General features: G+C 38.6%; 1 protein-coding gene across 1 annotated transcript; it reads left to right on the plus strand.

Annotated features, from left to right (window-relative positions):
• The first annotated feature begins 4,970 nt into the window (after window positions 1-4,970).
• LOC124542251 (bromodomain-containing protein 8-like) lies at window positions 4,971-24,974 on the plus strand. Its single transcript, XM_047120198.1, has 17 exons — window positions 4,971-5,249; window positions 5,996-6,176; window positions 7,615-7,807; window positions 8,704-8,805; window positions 9,821-9,946; window positions 12,654-12,810; window positions 13,329-13,416; window positions 14,144-14,206; window positions 15,087-15,358; window positions 17,794-17,942; window positions 18,929-19,104; window positions 19,855-19,965; window positions 20,656-20,728; window positions 21,436-21,535; window positions 23,015-23,149; window positions 24,020-24,128; window positions 24,825-24,974. Exons 1-17 carry the CDS (start codon window positions 5,065-5,067, stop codon window positions 24,948-24,950), a joined length of 2,346 nt encoding a protein of 781 aa, XP_046976154.1. The 5' UTR covers window positions 4,971-5,064; the 3' UTR covers window positions 24,951-24,974.
• The last annotated feature ends 766 nt before the right edge of the window (window positions 24,975-25,740 follow it).

A 25,740-nucleotide genomic window follows, 5' to 3' on the forward strand; every position in this document is an offset into this window, starting at 1 on the left:
AGGCTTGTTCTAAGAATTTCAGTGATATCTTAAAAACTAGGCTAAATTATTCATTCAAACTAATTGTGTGCAATCTTCAAGCGATAAGCTACTGAGTTTTTAAGTGGCCCGTTAAAAATAATATTTTTTTTTTATTTTAGAAAAAAATGTCTTTTGTAATGCCGGCGACACGCTAGGCTTGTTCACTTATTAAGGATAATCATAGATTGTCAAACTGTTTTTTCAACAAACCACATTTTATTAATGGCTTATTACCAATTTGTTGACAATTGAACTAATTTTGTTATTGTTTTCTCAAATTTGAGGAGCTTTGTTACATTTTTTTTTTGTACAAATATCTATTATTATAAAAATTTATACACCTTTGTAGTAAAACTATATAAGCCGTAATTCTGCCATTCCTATTTAATGACAAAGTTTATACTAAATTGTCTTACTTTGTGTTATGTTGATACTGATACTGATTATGTATTACAAGTACCTATATGTTAGTTCGATTAATCATTAACTACCACATACATACACCAAATATTTAAAATCAAACACTAAATAAGGCTGATTTACCTTAAAAATGTAAACACATGTCAACTTCAAAGCTTGATTATTTTTTAATTATTTGTTTATTAATTATTACTTATTTAATTTTTCTTTATTATTATATCAAGACATATGCACCGAATCGATATCCTATGACCTTTGAACATTTCTAGCAACTAAAAAGAAAGTGAACGAAACAAGTGAGATAAAAATTGATTTTAGAAATTAATAAGTATGTATTTGAGAAAAAAAAAGAAGGTGCATTTTTATGGACACTTTATGAAGCGAAATTTAAACTCTGTTTTAATTTGTACATATTGAAAGTTCTATTTTATTTTATTTGATTATACCTTACTAATTTCAAACTGACCCGCGTCCTTTGCAGGGATACAACAGTAGATAACATATAACAGTATGTATCATGAACAATTTTTTTATTGAAATACGAACTAAATCATAACGCGATAAAAAGTATATATCAAATTCGACACCAATGTAAATATGATATGTGGGAATTTATTAAAAAGTTTTACAACCACTGATTCATTATGATGTTTAGTTACCATAAAAGCGGTTTTTTGTCATAATTCCGGGATAAAACACTGACAACATCATTCTAAACACCTTAATTATTGCATAACACAAGAAATATTAACTAAAAAGACCGTTTTAACAAAAAAATAATCATTTTTTTGTTCCTGTGCCAGTGGACACGCTACGCTTGTCCATACAATTTATCTTGCGATGCCGGGGACACGCTTAGCGTGTTCGCGGCATTATGTATGCCGGCATCGCTATAAGCATAGGAAAAATTTAGGTGGCAGTGAACGTGTTAATATTTTTTAATATAATGTTGTTATGAAGACTAAGGCTGTTATTATAAATACCTAATATTGTTATTGTTTGAAATAAATACAAATAATCATAATAGAGTACTTTCGGAATAAATATGAAATAATAATATAATACAGAATAATAATAATAAAGAATAAATTATGAAATTGATGCAACTTTAAAGAATATGTAGAAATATACTTAAGAAAATTTATTTTAAGTCATAAAAGCACATTATTACTTTATTATATTAAATTAAAAAGTCGTAATTTTTAATCTACATGTCACGTGACCTAAAATACGAGCCGCCATGGTGTGACGTAAGAGCGGCAAATACGGTCGGTTGCGTGATAAGTTATTTTTTTTTAATTTATTTTACAACATCCACAGGCTGGCAGATGCTCGTGCCGTTTTTTTAAATTTTGTTTTAAACGTTTTGGCGATTAATTTTTATACTAAATATCAGCAGATCTTCGCTGAATTTCATTCGTCTTGGGAGACGTTGACATTCACTCACATTGACATTTTTTTTTTTAAATATTTTGAAATAGTATATACATAATCTATAATATGTGGCAGTAAATGCGTAATAAGTGATAAGTTATTAACAGCTGAACTATATCTATCAACTTTAACTTCAAGGATTTACTTTAACTTCTATTTTGTTTCTTAACGTCAGGGTCGACTGCAAAAAAGGTATTAATAATGAAGTTGACACTTTTTTTTAATTTGATATTTTGATAATATAATATAGGTAAAAATCTAACAGATTGCATGTGATCTTATTTTTATTATTGTTACGAGGACCAAGGCTGATATTATGAATACCTAGTAATGTTATCGGTTGAAATAAATATAAATAATTATATTCCGTGTTTTATTTGAACCTCTGCCATTTCTTACGACTACCAATCATAATTAAAAAGAATATAACACCAAACAATAAATTGTTTTACATAGCGAAGTCACGCACAAATGTTTCTAAATATTCCCCGATAAATAGAATATGTGGCCAGTATAACGATTTGTGTGCATTAACACAAAATATTGATGTTTTTTTCGATTCCATGCCGAAGTTTTAGCGAAAAATTTGTGATGTTTTGTCAAGTTCTGTTAATAAAATTTAGCTAGTAGTTTATTTTGCTTGTTATGTGATATTCTTTCTTCTTTGGTTATCTATATTTTTTTCGTAATATTTTTGTAATTGAAAATTCATTTGTTATCTTTATTTTATTTTTGTAATCTCAAAAGATAAGTATTATTATTAAGCAGCTAAACAGTAATCTTCAGCAGTGCTGTGTACGTCTGTAATTGGTACATACATCAGATAAGTGTCAATTTTAAATGTTTAGTTTAAGTGTTTAATGTATGTACTGTTGATGTGCCATTCAAATAAATAAATAATAATAATAATATGTCATCCTCTTTTTTCTTGGAAGTATCAATCTTAGCTATGCAGCAGATATATTGTTGTTTTATTTTTAAACGTTCTAAATAAATTAATATTGGACAACATCACATACATTACTCTGATCCAATGTAAGTACTACAACTTGATGGTAGGGCTTTGTGCAAACCCGTCTGGGTAGGTACCACCCACTCATCAGTTATTCTACCACCAAATAACAGTACTCAGTATTGTTGTGTTCCGGTTTGAAGGGGGAGTGAGCCAGTGAAACTACAGGCAAAAGGGACATAACATCTTAGTTCTCAAGGTTGGTAGCTCATTGAAGATGTAAGGAATAGTTATTATTTCTTACAGCGTCATATGGGTGATGGTGACCACTTACCATCAGGTGGCTCATATGCTTGTCTGCCAACCTATACCATAAAAAAGTAGCTAAAGCACTTGTGTTATGGAAAATTAGAAGTAATGTAGGTACTACAAACACCCAGACCCGAGACGACGTAGACAACTAATGGTAATCTACATCGACTCGGCAAATCAAACCCGGAACCTCGGAGTGGCGTAACCATGGAAACCGGTGTACACACTCGACCGCGGAGATCGTTGAAATATTGTAATAAAAATAAATATTTCTTTATGTAGATTGTTAACACTTGTGGGTTTTTAAGAAAATAAAACACTTAACACACTCTCTAAATATACTAGTGTGTCGTAACGTTATACAGGTATATTTTAAAAAACAGAATGGCGTACCTTTTGGCGCGTCCTATCTCATTTAATAAAAATAGTCTGAAGTCAGTTATGGCCCTGTAGTTAGAACGCGTGCATCTTAACCGATGATTGCGGGTTCAAACCCAGGCAAGCACCGCTGAATTATGTGTTTAATTTGTCTTTATAATTCATCTCGTGCTCAGCTGTGAACGAAAACATCTTGAGGAAATCTGAATGTGACAAATTTCATAGAAATTCTGCCACATGTGTATTCCACCAACCCGCATTGGAACAGCATGGTGGAATATGTTCCAAAACCTCCTCAAAGGGAGAGGAGGCCTTTAGCCCAGCACTGGGAATTTACAGGCTGTTGTTGTTAAAGTCAGTTGACGAACTAGTGAGGTTAAATTATTGTTAATTTAATAAATATGACGAATAACGTCATTATTAATAATACATTATACAAATAATAAAGTATAGGTAAATAAATCAGGATATAATATATTATTGAGAGTTGTTATAGCTGGGTGCCTATTTTCCACTTGTTAACGAGATACATTACTATTATAGTTAAATATTTAAGAAATTCATATTTTGTTAATGTATCTAAAGAAGCTTCGCTATTATTTGCTTCTTTATAATTAAATATTGAAAGCATACTATGAATTAAATTTTTACTTAATTTGATGCACATTAAGGGGAGGGTTTGGAGAATATTCCACCACGCTGTTCCAATCCGGGTTGGTGGAATGCACATGTGGCACTATTTAGATGAAATTAGACACATGCAGGTTTCCTCGCGATGTTTTCCTTCACCGTGGACGAGATTAATTATAAACACAAATTAAGCTCATATATATAGTGGTGCTTGCCTGGGTTTGAACCCGAAATCATTGGTTAAGATGCACGCGTTTTACCCCCTGGGCCATCTCAGCTCGTACTAAATGTATATTGTATTCATTTATATGTAATCAATTTGAAATGATACAGGTTTAAACGTGACACCTCTGCTGAGAGCTTGGTTAAAGTATCATGCTGATTCCTTATGATACTGCATCAAAGTAACCATGTCATTGCAATCTCATTGAGGTCTCGGGATAATTATATGTATATATTTCTGAATCTAGACTTGTAAAAATTGGTCACATGCCTCAAACAATTAAAAAAGAGCTGATAATCTTTTTTTATCATATTTAAGAATATTCTTGTCACGTTACAAATGAAAAAACATAATCGGCTGATCTGCTAAGGAGGTGCAGTCATACAAAAAATTATTGCCTTATACATATAAGATACCCTTTTCGTTCTAGTATTTAATTTAAATGAGCTTTAATGTACAATAATTATTGAGTAAAGTGGTAAAAAAGTAAGTATTATTTGTATTTTTCGTTGGTAACACTTATATGACAGCTTTCATTATTAAGTTTGTAATTTGTATCTGCCTTCTTATTATTTATTATTATCTGTGATTTGTGTCTGTTATTGTCAAATGTCATATCAGTATAGGTAGGTAATGCTTCATTGACGCGATGTTTTCATTTAAATTATTTACAAACGAAAGCTAAAAAATCATAATGAGTTCGGTACAAGAACGTTTACAATTAAAACGAGTGCCGTTAGATACGTGGAACGTTCGAGAGCAATTATGTCTCGCGTCGGCTGTAGTGCGGAGCGGCGATCAAAACTGGATGTCCGTATCGCGGGCTCTGAAAACTGTCGGTGAACCGAATAGACCTCCGGACTGGTATTCCCAGAAAAGGTAAGATATGATGTCTGTGTCGTCATTTTATGTTATCTGTTTTAGGTGTCCTGGAACAAATCCCTGACATTTTTCAAAGCCAAACACCGAACAATTTCCATTTGCCATTAATAATAAAAAAAAAGATATCATTGATTGCCAGACTTTTTTTATGGGCCTAGGTCTGAGGGTGGGCGCTTCTACGTCTCCATCGTTTGGAGAAACCAAGTTTTGAATAACAACAACAACAACAGCCTGTAAATTCCCACTGCTAGGCTAAAGGCCTCCTCTCCCTTTAAGGAGAAGGTTTGGAACATATTCCACCACGCTGTTCCAATGCGGGTTGCTGTAATACACATGTGGCAGAATTTTTATTCACTTGGTGCTAAACTGCACCGGTGTAGAGAAAATTAAGAAAAGCTATAGATGCAGATGTTAAATAGATCGTAAAATCATTATAAGAGAAGGATAAGTAACTCTTTTGTTTAAGTTCTTCAAGGATGGAATATACCTGAGGTGCTTGTTGTATGTTGACGGTCGGGTGAGCCGTGAGCCAGTATAACTGCAGACGTTTTTGCATATATGAAACTGTGTAGTTTCATGTCATTTTTTTCTCCAAAGTATCAAACCTGGATCGTACATAGCTTAACATTGAATACGATAGTGTAAAAGTATTAATGAACAGTGCTGTTAATTAGTAGTCTCTTCCTAAGTAAATAATACATTATTATAACTGTTAATGTTTTTATAAATTCGTCTCGTTTCAGTTGTGCAGCACAGTACGGAGCACTGTTAGAACATGTTGAGACTCCTAAACGAAAGAAACGCAACTCGGAAGGTGGCGTCGAGACACCACAGGAGAGCATCCTCAAACAACTCACTCAGCAACGGATTCTTGAGATACAGAGTACGCTGAGCGAGATGAACAACCAATATGAACAGTTGAAGGTAGGATCCTACTAATGTTATTTATTCATTTATTTATTTGCAAGAATATGGTACACAATACAGGTGTTCATTAATATAAATTCTCATATTCTACCGATTTATCGGTGTGCAAAATATTAAACAGGCAATAAATAATAATTTATATAACATTAACAAAAGCAAGACTACCATAAATTCAATCACATTAAAATAAAATAATAAAATAAAATTAAGGAATAAATAATTTAGATTACAAAAAATAAGGATTACATATCCGTGATATGCTAACATTGCGGCTTCTTTAGTGGCTACTTTTTTGAGACGTTTTAAAACGTATACAAATTTCTCAATTTTATCACATATTGCATTCACATGTTCTTTCCAATTACAGTCTTTGTCTACTGGACCCCTAAAAATAATGTTGAATTAACGTTTTCAAGTTTCGTATTGTTCCCTGATACATTTATATCTAAAAAATTACTATTCGATGTTTGAAATTGTATAATTTTAGTTTTAGATAGATTGATTTGTAGATTATTATTATCTAGCCAGTTTATTACTTTTGTCAAAACGGTGTTGGCTTCCCGTTCAATATCCTGTCTATTGTTACATTTTATATTAATTGTTGTATCATCAGCAAATAAGATACATTCGTGATTTAACGCATGTGGCATGTCGTTTATATAAATAAGAAATAGTAAAGGTCCTAGAACACTCCCTTGTGGAACTCCGTAGCGATTTACCAGATAATTAGAGAAAAAAAATTGCCTTTTAAACTTGCAAACTTTTGTTATACACACACATTGTTCTCTGTTATATAGGTAACTTTTAAACCATTCGAGCTGTTGACCTCTAACACCATACCTATACATTTTTTGTAATAGTAAATTGTGAGATACGAAATCGAAAGCCTTAATAAATGCAACCCACGAGAAGCTTCATAGCCAATGCGACAGTGAGTTGCCGAGTCTGTACTATCTCTGATCCAGTTCGGAGCAGGACAGTAAAGTTTTACTTAAACAGCTAAAAGATAGAAGAAGTACTCAGTATTTTTGTATTCCGATTTGAAGTGAGTGAGTCAGTGTAACTGCAGACACAAGGGACATAACATCTTAGTAACCAAGGTTGGTGCATCGGCGATGAAAGGGATAGTAAATTTTATACAGCGCCATTGCATATGGGCGGTGGTGACCACTTACCATCAAGTGGCACATATACTCGTCCGTCCAACAACAACAAAAACAGCCTGTAAATTCCCACTGTGCTTAACACGAATCAGCGGTGCTTGCCTGGGTTTGATACGCAATCATCGGTTAAGATGCACGCGATCTAACCACTGGGCCATCTCGTCCTCCAACCATCAGCATAAAAGACAGCGGCAAGCGACTTTGTTTTATACTGTGCAATGAAGATGAGGTTCTGTGTGTATGTGTTGGGTTGGGTATGTGTTGGGTTTCAGAATGAAATAGCGGAGGTACGCAGCCAGGCGACGGGCGAGGAGCGCATCCAGGAGTTGTGGGCGGGCATCGAGGCGGCCAAGCGCGCCCGGGAGCGCGAGTGCGCCCGCCGCGCCGCCTGGCTCAAGGAGCGCGACGAGCGCCGCGCGCGCGCCGAGCGCACCTGGCGCCCCGCGCACACGCCGCCCCCCACCCGTGAGTAACACCCCCCCCCACAGCCTGGTGACCGCCGATGAGATGGCCCAGTGGTTAGAACGCGAGATAGATGGTATTCCACCACGCTGTTCCAATGCGGGTTGGTGGAATGCACGTGTGGCAGAATTTCGATGAAATTTGTCACATGCGGGTTTTCCTTCACCGCCGAGCACGAGATGAATTATAAATACAATTAAGCACATATATATAGTGGTGCTCGCCTGGACCCACAATCATGAAGTAACCTGCATTTGACTAATTTCATCGAAATTCTGCCACATTCGAAGGAACAGCGTCTGGAATATGTTCCAACCCAATTAATGGAAGAGGAGGCCTTAGCTCACCGGTGGGAAATTTACGGGCTGTTACTTTACTTTTTACAAGAAGAATCGTCGATGATTAAACACTACCGCCATTTCGGAAAGCATCATCTAGCGGGAAGAAATGTCAAGAAACATACATAGTTGCTCCTTTCAAATGAACAGATTTACAATGCTGTTATTTACAGTAATTATTGTCCTGTGATGGAACCCGAGCCTAACTCAAGACGTTTCTTATTTTATTTTTTATGGTATAGGTTGGCGGACGAGCATATGGGCCACCTGTTGGTAAGTGGTCACCGTCACCCATAGACAATGACGCTGTATGAAATATTAATTAATCTTTACATCGTCAATGCGCCACCAACCTTGGGAACTAAGATGTTATGTCCCTTGTGCCTGTAGTTACACTGGCTCACTCGCCCTTCAAACCGGAACACAACAATACTGAGTACTGTTATTTGGCGGAAGAATAACTGATGAGTGGGTGGTACCTACCCAGGCGGGTAAAAAGCCCTACCACCAAGAAAAAAAGTAGTACTTCTTTCTAAAAAGTATTCCATTGTCAATTTGCAGCGACAGCGGCCCCGCCGTCCTCGCCGTTGCTGACGTCGCTGCTCAAGTCGTCGCCGGTGGTCACCACGCCGCAGCACATACCACACCCTGCGACGGTCGTTGGTGAGATATACTTTTTTTATTTGCGTACATACTTGAGTACTAGATCTGTCAGGAAAATTTCAACAGCAAACATTGTTGATTATTTGAGTATTCCAATTAATTTAAGCGGAGCCAATTGCTCAGTGGTAAGAACGCGTGCACCTTAACCGATGATCGCGGGTTCAAACCCAGGAAAGTACTCAATTTTCACTTGCTTAATTTGTATTAATGTTTGTATACGCACAACCCAAACCACTGGACGGATGGGGCTGTAATTGGCATTTGGATTTGATTAATTTCACCCCTAAGGGGTAAATAATATAAGATTTATTCGAATGAAATTAGAGATTGGAGCTTCTATGATCTCTTATTTTAACCCCCAAAATTTATGTTTATATAAGATACTCTAAGAAAGGACATAGACTACTGTTTTAAATCAAAATCAAAAAAAAATCAAAATATACTTTATTCAAGTGGGCTTTTACAAGCACTTTTGAATCGTCATTTTCCAATTAAGTGAAGCTACCACCGGTTCGGAAAGTATATTCTACCGAGAAGAACCGGCAAGAAACTCGGTAATTAAAAATACAGTCATATTAGTTAAATACATTTATATATGTATGTAATGTAATGTCTGGAAGTCACCTGTTTTAACTGTACGCTTTTTTATCATCTATAAAATCTTGTATCGAATAATATGCCTCTTTATAAAACAAAGTCGATTCCTCTATCCCTATATCCATATTTACTCTTAAATCTTTAAAACTACGCAACGGATTTTGATGCAGTTTTCTCAATAGATAGAGCGATTCGAGAGGAAGGTTTTTGTATATAGTACATGAACAATATAGTAGAGGAACACTGATCATTTTAGAGGTTTCTAATGTGATAAATAAACACATTTTTTGCGCTTACATTGCAATTTACTCTTTTTCAACATTTAAAAAAATACACTCATGTGTTTAACCAACACTCAGGTCTCAGGTCTCATGTCAGGTCTCATGTCAGGTCTCATGTCAGGTCTTGGTGTTTCCAGATTCCGTGTCCCCATCAGCTGGCGCTCCGACGCTGTCCCTGCTGCTGGAACAGGCCCAGGACAGCAAGAACGCAGCCATTGAACACATCAAGAGTCAACTGGTGCAGATAGAACATCAGCTCAAAGGTACTGGAATATGAACTGTATTTGAATGGCAGTAGAGTTTATTTCAGTTTACATATCTAATAGGCTAATTTACAAAGAATACCAGCTCAAATATGTACTCTATTTGAATGGCCGTAGAGTTTATTTCAGTTTACATATCTAATAGGCTATTTTACAAAGAATACCAGCTCAAATATGTACTCTATTTGAATGGCCGTAGAGTTTATTTCAGTTTACATATCTAATAGGCTATTTTACAAAGACACTAGCTCAAAGGTACTGGAATATTAACTCTATTTGAATGGCCGTAGAGGTTATTTCAGTTTACATATCTAATAGGCTATTTTACAAAGACACTAGCTCAAAGGTACTGGAATATAAACTCTATTTGAATGGGCATAGAGATTATTTCAGTTTACATATCTAATAGGATATTTGACAATGCGAAAAATAAATTGTGTATTATTGTAATCAGTGTATATTATGAGTTTATAAATGGTTGTTTACTAACGAAAGTTGAAAATAATACTTAATTTATTCGAAAATCAATAAATAAAATTGCAATTTTCAAACGTTTGTCACGTGACATCGCTCCTGATCGGCCGGGCTTATGATGATGTCACTTTCTTGTAAACTTTGCTTTTCTACTCTATGTACCACAGATTAAAATACAGCAAGGTGACGTCACCGACCGCATAGCAGCGCCATATTGTCCGAGTATCGTTTTCGCGCGCTATTTAAATATGGAATTTTTAATATGATATTTTTCAGCAAATATGTAATAGAAATAAAAAACACAACTTTTACTGAGTTCCTTAACCTCTACTAAATAATATAAAATGGATATAAAAAACCAGTCAAATAGCCTATTGTAGGACACCACAATAGGCTATTTGACAATATGAACTCTATTTGAATTACCATAGAGGTTATTCTAGATTGTTGAAATAATGTTCTATAACTAATTGTTATAGAACATTCTTAAATCTGAAATTTACCTCACATTTAGGTAGCTTCTATATTTGGGCTAAACATACCTACCCCTACCTTAAAAAAAAGTATGGAATTAATACCTGTTGACTTCCAGGCAGGATGTATTACATACATGTATAATTGTATTCAACTAACACGACTGTGTTTTCAAATGTTCAAGAGTTTTAAGGACTGAGTTTCTTACCGGTTCTTCTCGGTAGAATCTGCATTCCAAACCGGTGGAAGCTTTACTTGATATAGTTGTTCAATGACGATTAAAAAGTGCTCGTAAAAGCCTATTCGAATAAAGCTTATTTCTAAAACTAATCAAAATCAAAATCAAAATAATCTCTATTCAAGTGGGCTTTCACAAGCACTTTTGAATCGTCATTTAACAATTAAGTGAAGCTACCACCGGTTCGGAAAGCAGATTCTACCGAGAAGAACCAGCAAGAAACTCAGTAGTTACTCTTTTTCAACATTTAAAAATACAAAGTCATGTTAGTTAATACAATTATTTAAATTAACATATCCAGCGTGGAAGTCAACAGGTATTAATTAATTCCACGCTTTTTTATCATCTACAAAATCTTGTATCGAGTAATACGCCTTTTTTACCAAAGTATTTTTTATAAACGATTTGAATTTACGAAGATATAAATATAAATGACCATTCCAATATAGCTGTCCTTGTCTTTCCCACCATGTTATATCTCTCGTCTCTCTCTCTCAGCGAGCACGCATCTAATATAGCTCTCCTTGTCTTTCCCACCATGTTATATCTCTTGTCTCGCTTTCAGCGAGCACGCAATTAATATAGCTCTCCTTGTCTTTCCCACCATGTTATATCTTTCGTCTCTCTCTCAGCGAGCACGCATCTAATATAGCTCTCCTTGTCTTTCCCACCATGTTATATCTCTCGTCTCTCTCTCAGCGAGCACGCATCTAATATAGCTCTCCTTGTCTTTCCCACCATGTTATATCTCTTGTCTCTCTCTCTCAGCGAGCACGCATCTAATAAAGCTCTCCTTGTCTTTCCCACCATGTTATATCTCTTGTCTCGCTCTCAGCGAGCACGCATCTAATATAGCTCTCCTTGTCTTTCTCTCCGCGTTATATCTCTTGTCTCTGTATCAGCGAGCACGCATCTAACATAGCTCTCCTTGTCTTTCTCACCGCGTTATATATTTTGTTTCTCTCTCTCAGCAAGCACGCATCTAATATAGCTGTCCTTGTCTTTCCGACCACGTTATGTATTTTGTTTCTCTCTCTCTCTCAGCGAGCACGCATCTAATATAGCTCTCCTTGTCTTTCCCTCCGCGTTATATATTTTGTTTCTCTCTCTCTCAGCGAGCACGCATCTAATATAGCTCTCCTTGTGTTTCCCTCCGCGTTATATCTCTTGTCTCTCTCTCAGCGAGCACGCATCTAATATAGCTGTCCTTGTCTTTCCCACCATGTTATATCTCTCGTCTCTCTCTCAGCGAGCACGAATCTAATATAGCTCTCCTTGTCTTTCCCACGATGCTATATCTCTTGTCTCTCTCAGCGAGCACGCATCTAATATAGCTGTCCTTGTCTTTCCCACCATGTTATATCTCTTGTCTCGCTCTCAGCGAGCACGCATCTAATATAGCTCTCCTTGTCTTTCCCACCATGTTATATCTCTCGTCTCTCTCTCTCAGCGAGCACGCATCTAATATAGCCCTCCTTGTCTTTCCCACCGCGTTATATATTTTGTTTCTCTCTCTCTCAGCGAGCACGCAGGCGACGGTGGCGCCGCAGCCGGTCGTGCAGCCGGCGCCCGCCGTGGACATCGACGACATCGAAATCAAGGCTGAGGACGTGTACGCTTTCAGGGACATCGACATCCACATCCCGCCGGTGACGGCGCTGCACAAGGGGAACGTCAGGTGAAATGGACTTACGTGCCTGTAAATTTCCCACTGCTGAAGTGAAGGCCTCCTCTTATTGCGGAATTTTGCGGAGTCGGAACTTGGCGTTATTAGCTTACAATCGCACGAGATAGATGGTAATCTAACGATGTTTGTAATCTCACGGTGACATGTCTCGGCTCTAGAGAGTCTCTCTGTAAAGTCGAGATGGCCCAGTGGTTATAAAGCGTGCATCTTAACCGATGATTGCGGGTTCAAACCCAGGCAAGCACCGCTGATTCATGTGCTTAATTTGTCTTTATAATTCATCTCGAGCTCAGCGGTGAAGGAAAGCATCGTGAGGAAACCCGCATGTGACAAATTTCATAGAAATTGTACCACATGTGTATTCCACAAACCCGCATTGGAAGAGCGTTGTCGAATATATTTCAAACCTTCTCCTCAAAGGGAGAGGAGGCCTTTAGCCCAGCAGTGGGAATTTACAGCCTGTTGTTATTGTTTGTTGTTGTTTTGTGACATGTGAAATTATCTTCCAGGGTGGCCGAGAAACCGATACCGAAGAAAGAGGTCGAAGCGCCGCCGTCCGAACCGGAAGTGATTGACCCGCCGGCCGTAGAAGTCAAGGTCATTATTAGTCGATAAAAAAAACATCACTAAAGTCGAATTCGAACGTCTAGTATTAAATACTAGCACCTCATTGGTCGATGTGCATCTAGAGACTAGTATCTCTATATAGATAGGTATCTCGTACTAGCGAGATACGTATCTATATAGAGATACTGCCCCGGCTTCGCACGGGCGCAATATAGATACTAGATATACTACAGAATATGTTTATTTACGACATTTTTGTATGGTATAGCTTGGCGGACGAGTATATTGGCCACGTGTTGGTAAGTGGTCACCATCGCCCATAGGCAATGACACTGTAAGAAAAATTAACTATTCCTTACATCGTCAATACGCTTGGGAACTAAGATGCTATGTCCCTTGTGCCTGTAGTTACACTGGCTCACTCACCCTTTCTTTTTAAAATATGGCACAACATCACATACATTACTCTGATCCCGATGTGAGTAGCTAACGCACTTGTGTTGTGGAAGATCAGAAGTAACGACGGCACAAACATCCAGACTCGAGACGACGTAGACAACTAATGGTAATCTACATCGTTTCGGCCGGGCGAACCCGGGACCTCGGAGTGCCGTAACCATGGAAACCGGTGTACACACTCGACCACGGAGGTCGTTAATAAGTCTACCAAATGTAAACACTGATTGGGAGGCTCCCCCCCACTTAAGATAAGGTTTTCCTAGTTATATATATATATATATATGTTAATATTCTTCAGGAGGAACCGGTCCCGGAAGCTAAGGTCGTTGAAGAAGCTCTGACGCCGGATGTGATGGAAACTGTATGTATTCTTATTAATATCTGTAAGAGTTTGCCCTGTGTCTGTGTTTCCCCCTGGAAATGGGGGGGGGGGTATGTGGGGCTCGCCAGTGCCCAAGACGCTGAGTGTGCCCCGGTACACTGGAATACCCACTACAAACCAGCGGTACCCTCTCCGTCTTTTCATAGGGCGCCACAGGATTGCTTTCGCATACTGTGACGTACTAACGGTAAGGACGTCTTATCCAAGAACAGCCCTACTTCCGGTTTCCATGGGTATGCCAAGGTTTCCATGGGTATGCTACTCCGAGGTATATAGGATATTCCATTGTGCTGTTGCTGGTTTTGGAACATATCCGACAACGCTGTTCCAATGCGGGCTGGCGGAATGCACATGCGGCAGAATTTCAATGAAATTAGACACATGCAGGTTTCCTCACGATGTTTTCCTTCACCGCCGAGCACGAGATGAATTATAAACACAAATTAAACGCATGAATATTCATTAGTGGTTTAGTTCTAATCACTGAGTCATCTTGGCTCAAGTATAGTATAGTAGTTCAAGATTGTTATGTAAGATAAGACAACCACAAGGATAGGACAGGACACTCCACTGCGCCCACGGCACCCTGACCCATTGGACCCAAAAGTTGTGTCATGCCCGGGCAAGGAGGCATGCCTCGAGGCCTTGGAAAGTGGGGGGGGGGGTGTGGGACTCCCGGAGCCCTGGACGCCGAGTGCGCCCAAGTACGCCGGGTTTACCCACTAAAAAACCAGCGGTACCCTCTCCGTCTTTCGGCGGGCGCCACGGGATCGCTTACGCATGCTACCGTGACGCCCTGACGGTCCACCAATGCGGGCCTCTGACACGATTGCTAACTTCAATAATTTAATGTTTCAAGGTCGAAGAGCAAGAACCGGAAATAGAAGAGAAGGCACCCGAACCAAAGGAAACGGAAGTTAAAATAGCGTTTCCGGAAGTCAAATTTCCGACGCTGGAAATCAAGGTTATACAACTCGACGAGCACAAGGATTCGCAGGTCAAAGAGGAGGTCAAAGAACCGGAGCCGGAACCGGAACCGGAAATAGAACCGGTACCGCCTGAAGTTGGAACGGAGAATGTGGAGGATGGACAAGAGATGCCTAATGATGAAGAGAAGATCGCGGATGAACCGTAAGTATAATTTTTTAGAGTAAATAAAATATGTCCCCCGTGGAAGATTTGCATTGGGATTTGTGCAAATCCGTCTGGGTAGGTAACACACACTTCAGATATCCTTTATCCTTAACACAGGTTATTTAATTAGCCTAGCTAGGATAGCCAGTACTTTTCAACCGACTTCCAAAAGGAGGAGGTTATCAATTCGTCTGTATTTTTTTTTTTTTTTTTTTTTTTTTTTTTATGTTTGTTACCTCATAACTTTTCACTGGGTGGACCGATTTTGATAATTTTTTTTTCGTTTGAAAGGTAGTGCTTCCCGTGGGGTCCCATTTTTTTTTTATTTTTTTCCGATGATGGTATCCATATGAAAACGACATAAGTCTTAAATTTGCATTATGTATATGCGCGACAAATCGGTGAATAACTGAAAATCACGTTAACCAATTTTGATAATTCTTTTTTTATTATAAAATATATACTTCAAGGGTAATTTGGTGAAAGTTTGGTAAGGTTCTGAGCACAGGATCCATGACAAAGTAACGGAACGGAAGGGAACGGAACAATTCTGAGGAGCACGTTAGCGATACTCAGTCGAATCTTTTATTTATAGGTTATTTGGATATTTGAGTCACCTTCCGTAATGTGGTTATGTTTATGTAATTATCATAGTCGAATATTGTAATCAACTAGCTACCCACCCCGGCTTCGCACGGGTGCAATACTGATACTAAATATACTACAGATTTTTTGTATTTACGACATCACATCGCAAACTTCTAAAATTATCAGTGTTTCTTTACTATATTGTTCATGTATTATATACACAAACCTTCCCCTTGAATCACACTATCTTTTAAAAAAAACCGCATCAAAATCCGTTGCGTAGATTTAAAGATATTGGGACAGGGAAAGCGACTTTGTTTTATACTATGTAGTGATGGAACTCCTATACGGCTCGCAGTTAGGGTGCGATATGGGGCAGAATTTCTTACTATCTTTAATCAAATTTTGTGTATGTGATGTGATGTCATATGATGTACGAAATATAGTTGGTCTTTTTCAAAGTTTTTTTGCTGAGTTCGATTACAGCTCTTTCGAGGGATCCTTGTAGTTTACGCCGCGTGACGTATTAAATCGCATCCACAAATTATTCGCAAGTTTCTTTTGAAATTGTCCTCGAAGTAGTTTCTGACTCATATAAACGGAACGCTTAATCTATCCATATTAAAAAAAATTAGTTAGTCAACATCAGCTTCATTTAAAATCAAAAATAAATAAAAATTTTAACAAAAAGAAAAACCGACTTCAAACAAAACACTATTTTAAAACAAATGAATATGCACAAAAAAGTAATAAAAATAATTGCGTATTTAACATATTTTTTAGAGTCTTCCTAAGTTAAATGAAATGAAAAATATTAGACTACTTAAAAGTCGATTAACGATTATATCATGTAGTTATAATTATTGTTATATTTGGAGTCGGTGTCGGAGGAATATTTACGGTGGTGACCACTTACCACCAGGTAGTCTATCAGAAATGGGCCTATATACAAATTTTAGGTTGCTGTTTTTCTGTCTTGGAAAATTTAATTTCTCTGCGTTTCTCTACCATAATATGCATGTATTATACATGTAAACCATCCTCTTGAATCGCTCTATCTATTGACGAAAACCGCATCAAAATGCGTCGCGTAGTTTAAAAGATCCAAGCGTAAACACAGGAAGGTGCTTTGTTATATCATTACACAGTATAAAACAAAGTCGCTCACCGCTGTCTGTCCCTATGTATGCTTAGATCTTTGAAATTACGCGACGGATTTTGATGTGGTTTTTGTTAATAGATAGAGTGTTTCGAGAGGAAGGTTTTTGTGTATAATACATGGACAATGTAGTAAAGAAACACTGATAATTTTAGAGGTTTCTAACGTGATGTAAATAAATATATTTTTGTGTCAATAGTACTGTGAACGTTGTAAGATATTCTGTAGAATATTTAGTATCAGCATTGCATCTGTGCAAAGTACCATTAAGATCGCTAGTACCAATAAGATAATCTTATAATAAGATTCCGCAGACATTTTTAACTTTGCCGTCTCGTAAATTCAAATCGTTTGTAAAAAATACATCGGTAAAAAAGGCGTATTTTTCGATACAAGATTTTGTAGATAATAAAAAAGCGTGGAGTTAATACCTGTTGACTTTCAAGCAGGATATATTAATTTAAATAATTGTATCAACTAACATGACTGTATTTTTTTAAATATTGAAAAAGAGTAACTACTGAGTTTCTTGGCGGTTCTTCTCGGTAGAATCTACTTTCCGAACCGGTGGTAGCTTCACTTAATTGTTAAACGATTCAAAAGTGCTTGTAAAAGTCCACTTAAATAAAGTTTATTTATGATTTTGATTTGCCAATAGATGTTTTAAATAGTGTAATAATTTCAGAGAGCAAATTCAAGAATCACCAGCTACAGTGGCCGAAGAAGCAGTAGAACCGCCACCAGTAGAACTCCAGCCTGAAGAAGAAGCTGTCCCAGATCCCCAGGACATACCTCTGCCACCGGAAGTTAAGTCCACAGAGGATGAGAAAGAAGGTAACTGGGATACACTACTCACGTGCCTCGGAAAGCACGTAACAGCAACACCCTGTCAATTCCCAGTGCTGGGCTAAAGACCTCCTCTCCCTTTGAGGAGAAGGTTTTGGAAGATATTCCACCACGCTGTTCTAATGCGGGTCGGTGGAATACACATGTGGCAGAATTTCTATGAAATTTGTCACATGCAGGTTTCCTCGCGATGTTTTCCTTCACCGCTGAGCACGAGATGAATTATAAAGACAAATTAAGCACATGAATCAGCGGTGCTTGCCTGGGTTTGAACCCGCAATCATCGGTTAAGATGCACGCGTTCTAACCACGCGGCCGTGTTTGCGGAAAGCACGTATAGTACGACACAACTTGATGTCGCATCGGCAAAATTCGTAAAACCGATCACATCCGAATTGAGTACGCCATTCCAAATTATCGATATTTATTTCTCATGTGAATATGATCTTCACACAAACGCAGTAACGTGTAATATCACACGACCCAATATATTCGTCAATTCGACGCGTCGCTTCACACGCACTCGCTGTCTCGGGTCGAACTGACGCGGGAATCTATAGCGACGAATAGCGTCGAGTGGCGCGATAGGGAGCTGTTTCTGTTGGTTGTGAATCGGCAGTGATCGGTTTTATTGAATTCGTCGATGCTACATCTAAATTGTGTCGTACTATAAATTAATACTGACGAGCATTTGGGCTATCAATAGAATTAAATAAATAATCTGTCAAGGGCGAGTCGGATTCGTCGACGAAGGGTTCCGTACTATCTGTAAAATTAAGAAGAAAAAACATTATCTAGGAGGGGATTATAGTATTTTTTGTTATAGTGTCAACATATAAATCGTCTGAAAGTAATATCAGCTATCTGACGATTATACTTCATGAGATACTCCCTCACAGACAGACGGACAGCGTAGTCTAAGTCTTGGGTACGGAACCCAAGAGATTCGGTTAAAATTTTGGAAAAAATTTTAGTTCCAGAAGTAATACAGCCACCGGAACCCCTGCCAGAGGAACAGACGAAGGTAACAGAAGAAGTGGAAGAAAATGATAAGAAAGAAGAAGAACCCGTCGTAGAAGATACGGAGAAGAAAGAGGAAGTCCCAGAAGAGAGATTGATAGAAGATATCAAGAAAGAGGAAGATGCTGAGGTATGTTACGTGGTGTGGTTATGTTGTATGGAAGGTTTGACTGTTTTGGGATAGAGAGTTAACTAAAGAAGTTAGTTAACTCTGAACCAATCAAATTAAACCAAAATATACATTATTCGAGAAGCTTTTGCACTTTTGAATCGATTCCCGGTCGATTCGATGTAGATTTCATTAGTTTTCTACTTTGTCTTGGGTCAAACTCAAACTCAAATAACTTTATTCAATATAGAAGCATTACACTTTCTTATTGATGGTCAATCGAAACACTACCACCGGTTCGGAAAAGAAAATACCCTTACCTGAGAAGAACCGGCGAAAGAAACTCAGCGGGTTTTTTTTTGTTTGTCTTATATATTATATAAACAATTTTTGAGGCGATCGTTTCATTCCCAAGGTGTGCTATCGATCATAAACTCATTAATTGTATTATAACCTTTTGCACATTTTTTTTATGGTATAGCTTGGCGGACGAGCATATGGGCCACCTGATGGTAAGTGGTCACCATCACCCATAGACAATGACGCTGTAAGAAATATTAACTATTCCTTACATCGTCAATGCGCCACCAACCAAATAATATAGTAATAATATAGTTTAGGTTAAAAGTAATGGCCTCTGCAAAACTATCGATAGTATAACGGGTAACGGCGATAGTATCGATATGCTATCGATAGTGGACTATCGACATGCAACACTAGATGTTGTCACAACACTATATTTGTTAAAAATTGCGTTCGTTTTTATTACAGGATTCGATACCGTTGAAAGACATACGTGATGAGCTGTCGCAGGAGGAAGTTAAAAGGGAGGGCTTGGAGGAGGACACGCACACAGAGACAGACGATGACACCCCCATGGAGGTACGTTAGACAGACACCATTGTTGTTGTTGTTGTTGTTGTCGTAAAAGTAAAGTAACAGCCTGTACATTTCCCACTGCTGAGATAATGCCTCCTCTTCCATTAAGGAGAGGGTTTGGAACAGATTCCACCGCGCTGTTCCAATGCGGGTTGGTGGAATGCACGTGTGGCGGAATTTCGATAAAATTAGACATATGCATGTTTCCTCGCGATGCTTTCCTTTTTTTTTTATAAAGACAAATTAAGCACATATATATAGTGGTGCCTGCCTGGGTTTGAACCCGCAATCATCGGTTAAGATGCACTGCGTAAATTAGTTTTAGAAATAATTTTACGGGCTTGCTGTGTTCCGGTTTGAAGGGTGAGTGAGCCAGTGTAACTACAGGCACAAGGGACATAACATCTCAGTTCCCAAGGTTGGTGGCACATTGACGATGTAAGGAATAGTTAATATTTCTTACAGCGTCATTGTCTATGAGATATGGCGACCACTTACCATCAGGTGGCCCATATGCTCGTCCACCAACTTATACCATAAACAAAATATAGATGATTTATTATTTATATATAAATCTAAGGCTTCGTCAGCCAAAATATAACAATAGTTTAGGTTTGTCTACGTCTAATGAAAGTCCCACTGATGGGCTAAAAATCTGTCATCTATTCTATTAATTATTTTTATCATTTTCAGCTCAGTCGTGAGGAAGAGAAAGATGGCAAAAAGAAGAGAGATTACTCGAGGAAGAAGAAATCGGATTCCAGAAGTGAGTTTCCTATTTTTAATCTGTATTATAAGCTGTGCTATATTTGTAGGACATAATGTCTATTTACCCTCATAGGGTAAAGTTTTAAGGTTCTTCAGATGGCCCAGTGGTTCGAACGCGTGCATCTTAACCGATGATTGCGGGTTCAAACCCAAGCAGGCACCGCTGATTCATGTGCTTAATTTGTCTTTATAATTCATCTCGTGCTCAGCGGTGAAGGAAAACCTGTATGTGACAAAATTTCATAGAAATTCTGCCACATGTGTATTCCACCAACCCGCATTGAAACAGCGTGGTGGAATATCTTCCAAACCTTCTCCTCAAAGGGAGAGGAGGCGTTTAGCCCAGCAGTGGGAATTTACTGGCTGTTGTTGTTGTATTGCTGTTTGATAAAATCAGCGTTATATGAAACAAAATATAAGCATTGACGACCTCCGTGGTCGAGTGGTGTGTACACCGGTTTTCATGGGTACGCCACTCTGAGGTCCCGGGTTCGATTCCCGGCCGAGTCGATGTAGATTGCCATTAGTTTTCAATGTTGTCTTGGGTCTGGGTGTGGGTACCGTCGTCACTTCTGATTTCCACAACACAAGTGCTTCAGCTACTTACATTGGGATCAGATTAATGTATGTGATGTTGTCTCATAGTTATAGTTATAGTTATTGTATCTGATGTTGTGATGATGGTGTTTGTCTCCAATGTTCCAGCGTGCTCGGGCTCAGAAAGCGCCCCGGAGTCCCCCAGTGCGAGCGACGCCGAGAGGCAGCATCGCCTCTGGAAGAAGAGCGTCATGCTGGTGTACAGCCGGTACGGCCACGACCTGATACATGTATAACAAGAATCCTCAAAGATTCTGTCAAAATACCGAAAAGAATCTATAGTCTGTTCGCGTTAAGAATGCAGTGAGTTGTCATTGTTCACCGGCCTGACTCCGCCCCCTTTGACCAATCAAATCTTTTCAAATCACAAAGTCAAGTTCACATTTAATTAATTTTTAACTGATATTTTTATAATTTATATATCTATATTTAATTTATTCAAGCTGTACACGTAATAATAAATGTAACTAATAGCTACTAGATGACGTTATGTCGAAATATGTAAATTTCGACATCGCAATGGCAAGATTCAAAAACGATTGTATATAGTGTTAATTTTGTTGATTAAACACCCCCATTCGATTTTTTATGTTAATGTGTATTTTTTAAATTAATTATACTTAGTCTTTAAAACAAATATAATTTGTTGGAATTTTAACACAAATATGCATACACCTTCACCCTGCTGTTAAAAAATATTTGATTGGTCAAAGGGGGCGGAGTCAGGCCGGTAAACAATGACAACTCACTGCATTCTTAACGCGAACAGACTATAAGTACTTTACGCAAAGATCCAATATGACACTATATTGTATGTTTAGTATTAGTATTTGTATGTATGGATTGTTCTATCAAAAGAAAGAAAAGATAGGACTGCCTTGAGTGACCCAGTATATTATCGTATAAAACTAGGCCAGCCAAGAGCTGACACCGGCTCCAAATGTAACAATAAAATACGTTATATAATCGTAAATCGACTGTTTATTATATTAGCGATTGTTTAAAAATATTGTTTTGTTTCAAATCGGTTTTTCTTTTTGTTAAAATTCTTATTTATGTTATAGGTTGGCGGACGAGCATATGGGCCACCTGATGGAAAGTGGTCACCATCACCCATAGACAATGACACTGTAAGATATATTACCTTACATCGTCAATGGGCCACCAACCTTGGGAACTAAGATATTACGTCCCTTGTGCCTGTAGTTACACTGGCTCACTCACCCTTCAAACCGGAACACAACAATACTGAGTACTGTTGTTTGGCGGTAGAATAACTGATGAGTGGGTGGTACCTACCCAGACGGACTTGCACAAATCCCTACCACCAAGTGTGTGTGTATGTGTGAAAGACGATATGGTTAGAAAGAGTGTTACTTGTGAGATGACGTCTGACAGAGAAGTATGGAAGGAGAAGACATGCTGCGCTGACCCCAAACAATATTGGGATAAGGGCAGGAGGATGGATAACGGTATTTTTAAATGTCGAAAAGAGTACAGAGTTTCTCACTGGTTCGCTTCGATAGAATCTACTTTCCGAACCGGTGGTAGCTTCACTTAATTGTTAAATGACGATTCAAAACTGCTTGTAAAAGCCCACTTCAATATAGTATATGTACGAACTATGATCCATATAATCTTGTATTGTTTTAAATAAATTAAAAATGTGTTGTTTCGTTATTTGCAGACTGTGTGCCCATAAGTACGCGTCCCTGTTCCTGCGGCCGATCTCCGACGAGGAGGCCCCCGGGTACAGCGTGGTGGTCAAGCGGCCCATGGACCTCTCCACCGTCAGGAGGAACATCGACGCTGGTAACGTGAGGTATGGACCGCTGTTGCCCATAGCTGATTATATATCACAACAGCAACAGCCTGTAAACTTCCCACTGCTGGGCTAAGCCCAATGTTCCAATGCGGGTTGGTGTTTATATTAAGCACGTGCAGGTTTCCTCAAGATGTTGTCCTTCACCGAACACGAGATGAATTACAAACACAGATTAAGCGCATATATATAGTGGTGCTTGGATGGGAACCCGCAATCATCGGTAGAGATGCACGCGTTCTAACCACTGAGCCATCTCGGTTCTTAGTCGCAATAATTAAAGATTAAATTAAGTATACGTGCATATAAAGGCTAATGTGTTAAGTGTGCGAATGAACGGCAATATACTTAAGTCTATTTCAAGTAGGAATAAGTAACAGCCTTTAAATTCCCCACTGCTGGGCTAAAGCCTGCTCTCCCATTAAGGAGTGTGTTTGGAACATATTCCACCGTGCTGTTCCAATGCGGCTGTTTCCATTGCGGCATTCCACACATGTGGCAGAATTTCAACGAAATTAGACACATGCAGGTTTCCTCACGATGTTGTCCTTTACCACCGAGCACGAGATGAATTATAAAGACAAATTAAGCACATGAATCAGCGGTGCTTGCCTGGGTTTGAACCCGCAATCATCAGTTAAGATGCACGCGTTCTAACCCATGGGCCATCTCGACAGAGAAGTAACATAATTCGTTAATTTGATTGCTGCGTCTTCAGTACTTTTCCCAGACCTAAAACCAAACTGTGGGGCAGATAAAATTTTGTTGTGTTCTAAGTCTGTTATTTAGTAGTTTTTCTAATATTCTGGAAAGGGATGGAAGATTGCTTGGTTTCAAAGTTAAGCTTGTCTCCCCCCCCCCCCCCCCCAGGACGACGGCGGAGTTCCAGCGCGATGTGTTGTTGATGCTGTCCAACGCGCTGCTCTACAACAGCAGTTCGCACAGCGTGTACGCCATGGCGCGCGAGATGCACGAGGACGTGAGTTACACCCCCCATCCCCCCTACAACCGAGTTATGAGGCTTGGTTATATGATACTTTATATGTGTCACCGTAAGATTACGAAATTGTGAAATATGATTGTAATTTTACGCATTATTTATCGCTATATTGTAATCTATCGAAGTTTCAGCCCGCCTGGGTAGGTACCACCCCCTCATCAGTTATTCTACCGACAAATAACAATACTCAGTATTGTTGTGTTCCGGTTTGATTGGTGAGCCAGTGTAACTACAGGCACAAGGGACATAACATCTTAGTTTCCAAGGTTGGTGGCGCACTGACGATGTAAGGAATAGTTAATATATCATACAGCGTCATTGTCTATGGGCGATGGTGACCACTTACCATCAGGTGGTCCATTTGCTCGTCCACCAACCTATACCATGAAATAAAAAAAAGTGAAACTGTTAGATTACAATCTATCGGGTCAAATTGTCACCGATTCTAACCAACACCCTATTCGCGAGCAAAGCCAGGGGCGAATACTAGTTACATATATTTTGGTATATTAAGAGTCGTTTCAAGCGGTTTGGCAGAAGTGAAAACTTATATAAACGTCTGTCACAAACGCTATGAGTTAGAGTGAGAGAGAAGAGGTCTGCCTTTCGCTGAGTGCGAAAGAGATAGAAGATAGATTGGTGACGTAACGCGTTACGAGTGAGTGGTGTTTGCAGGCGCAGTGCCAGCTGGGCATGCTACTAGCGGCGCAGGCGCACGCGGGGCTGTGCGCGCCGCCGCGCCGCAAGCGCCGCCCCGACGCGCACGCGCACGCGCCGCACGCCAAGCACCACCGCGCCTGACCCGCCAATACACGCTGATCCGTTGCGACTGTTTCATTTCAACTCCCATACCTCCTATACATACATTCGCCTGTCTGCTGTGAACATATATCGCCGAGCTTAGACTGCTAAAGTTGGGGCCTTGAAAGTTGTTGAGTAGGATGGATTTATTGAGTAGGCACACACTATTAGGAAATTCCACATCTAAGGGGGTGAAATAGGGGTTAAAATTTTGTATGGAAGTCCGTCAGTTTTTAAGTTAGAAACATGAACTTTTATTTTTGGGAAACTGATTAAAAATAAGTCAATGCCTATTTCAGCGTTTTTCAAACTCAAACTCAAATTCCTTTGTTCAATGTAGAAGCATCACACTTACTTATTGATTGTCAAATAAACACTACCACCGGTTCGGAAAAAGGAACACCCTGACCTGAGAAGAACCGGCGAAAGAAACTCAGCGGGTCTTTTTTTTTGTTATTTTTTTTTGTCAAATTAATAAGATACATAGTAGTATATGATTAGAAATAGCCAGGAGGCGATCGTTTCATTCCCAAGGTGTGCTATCAAACATAAACTCGCTAATTGTATAGTAACCTTTTGCACACAAGCGTTCCTTAACAATTTTTTTAATTTGGCAACAGAAGCATTTTGAACGCTTTCTGGGATTCTGTTGTAGAAGCGTATACATTGCCCCACAAAAGAGTTACTGACTCTATGCAGTCGAGTAACAGGAGTAACAAGATTGTGTTTGTTCCTTGTACCAATATTATGAGAATCACATTTTCTCATAAAAACATTAATATTTTTCCGT

This window comes from Vanessa cardui, chromosome 30 (assembly GCF_905220365.1).
Source record: "Vanessa cardui chromosome 30, ilVanCard2.1, whole genome shotgun sequence".
In the NCBI taxonomy this organism is placed as follows: domain Eukaryota; kingdom Metazoa; phylum Arthropoda; class Insecta; order Lepidoptera; family Nymphalidae; genus Vanessa; species Vanessa cardui.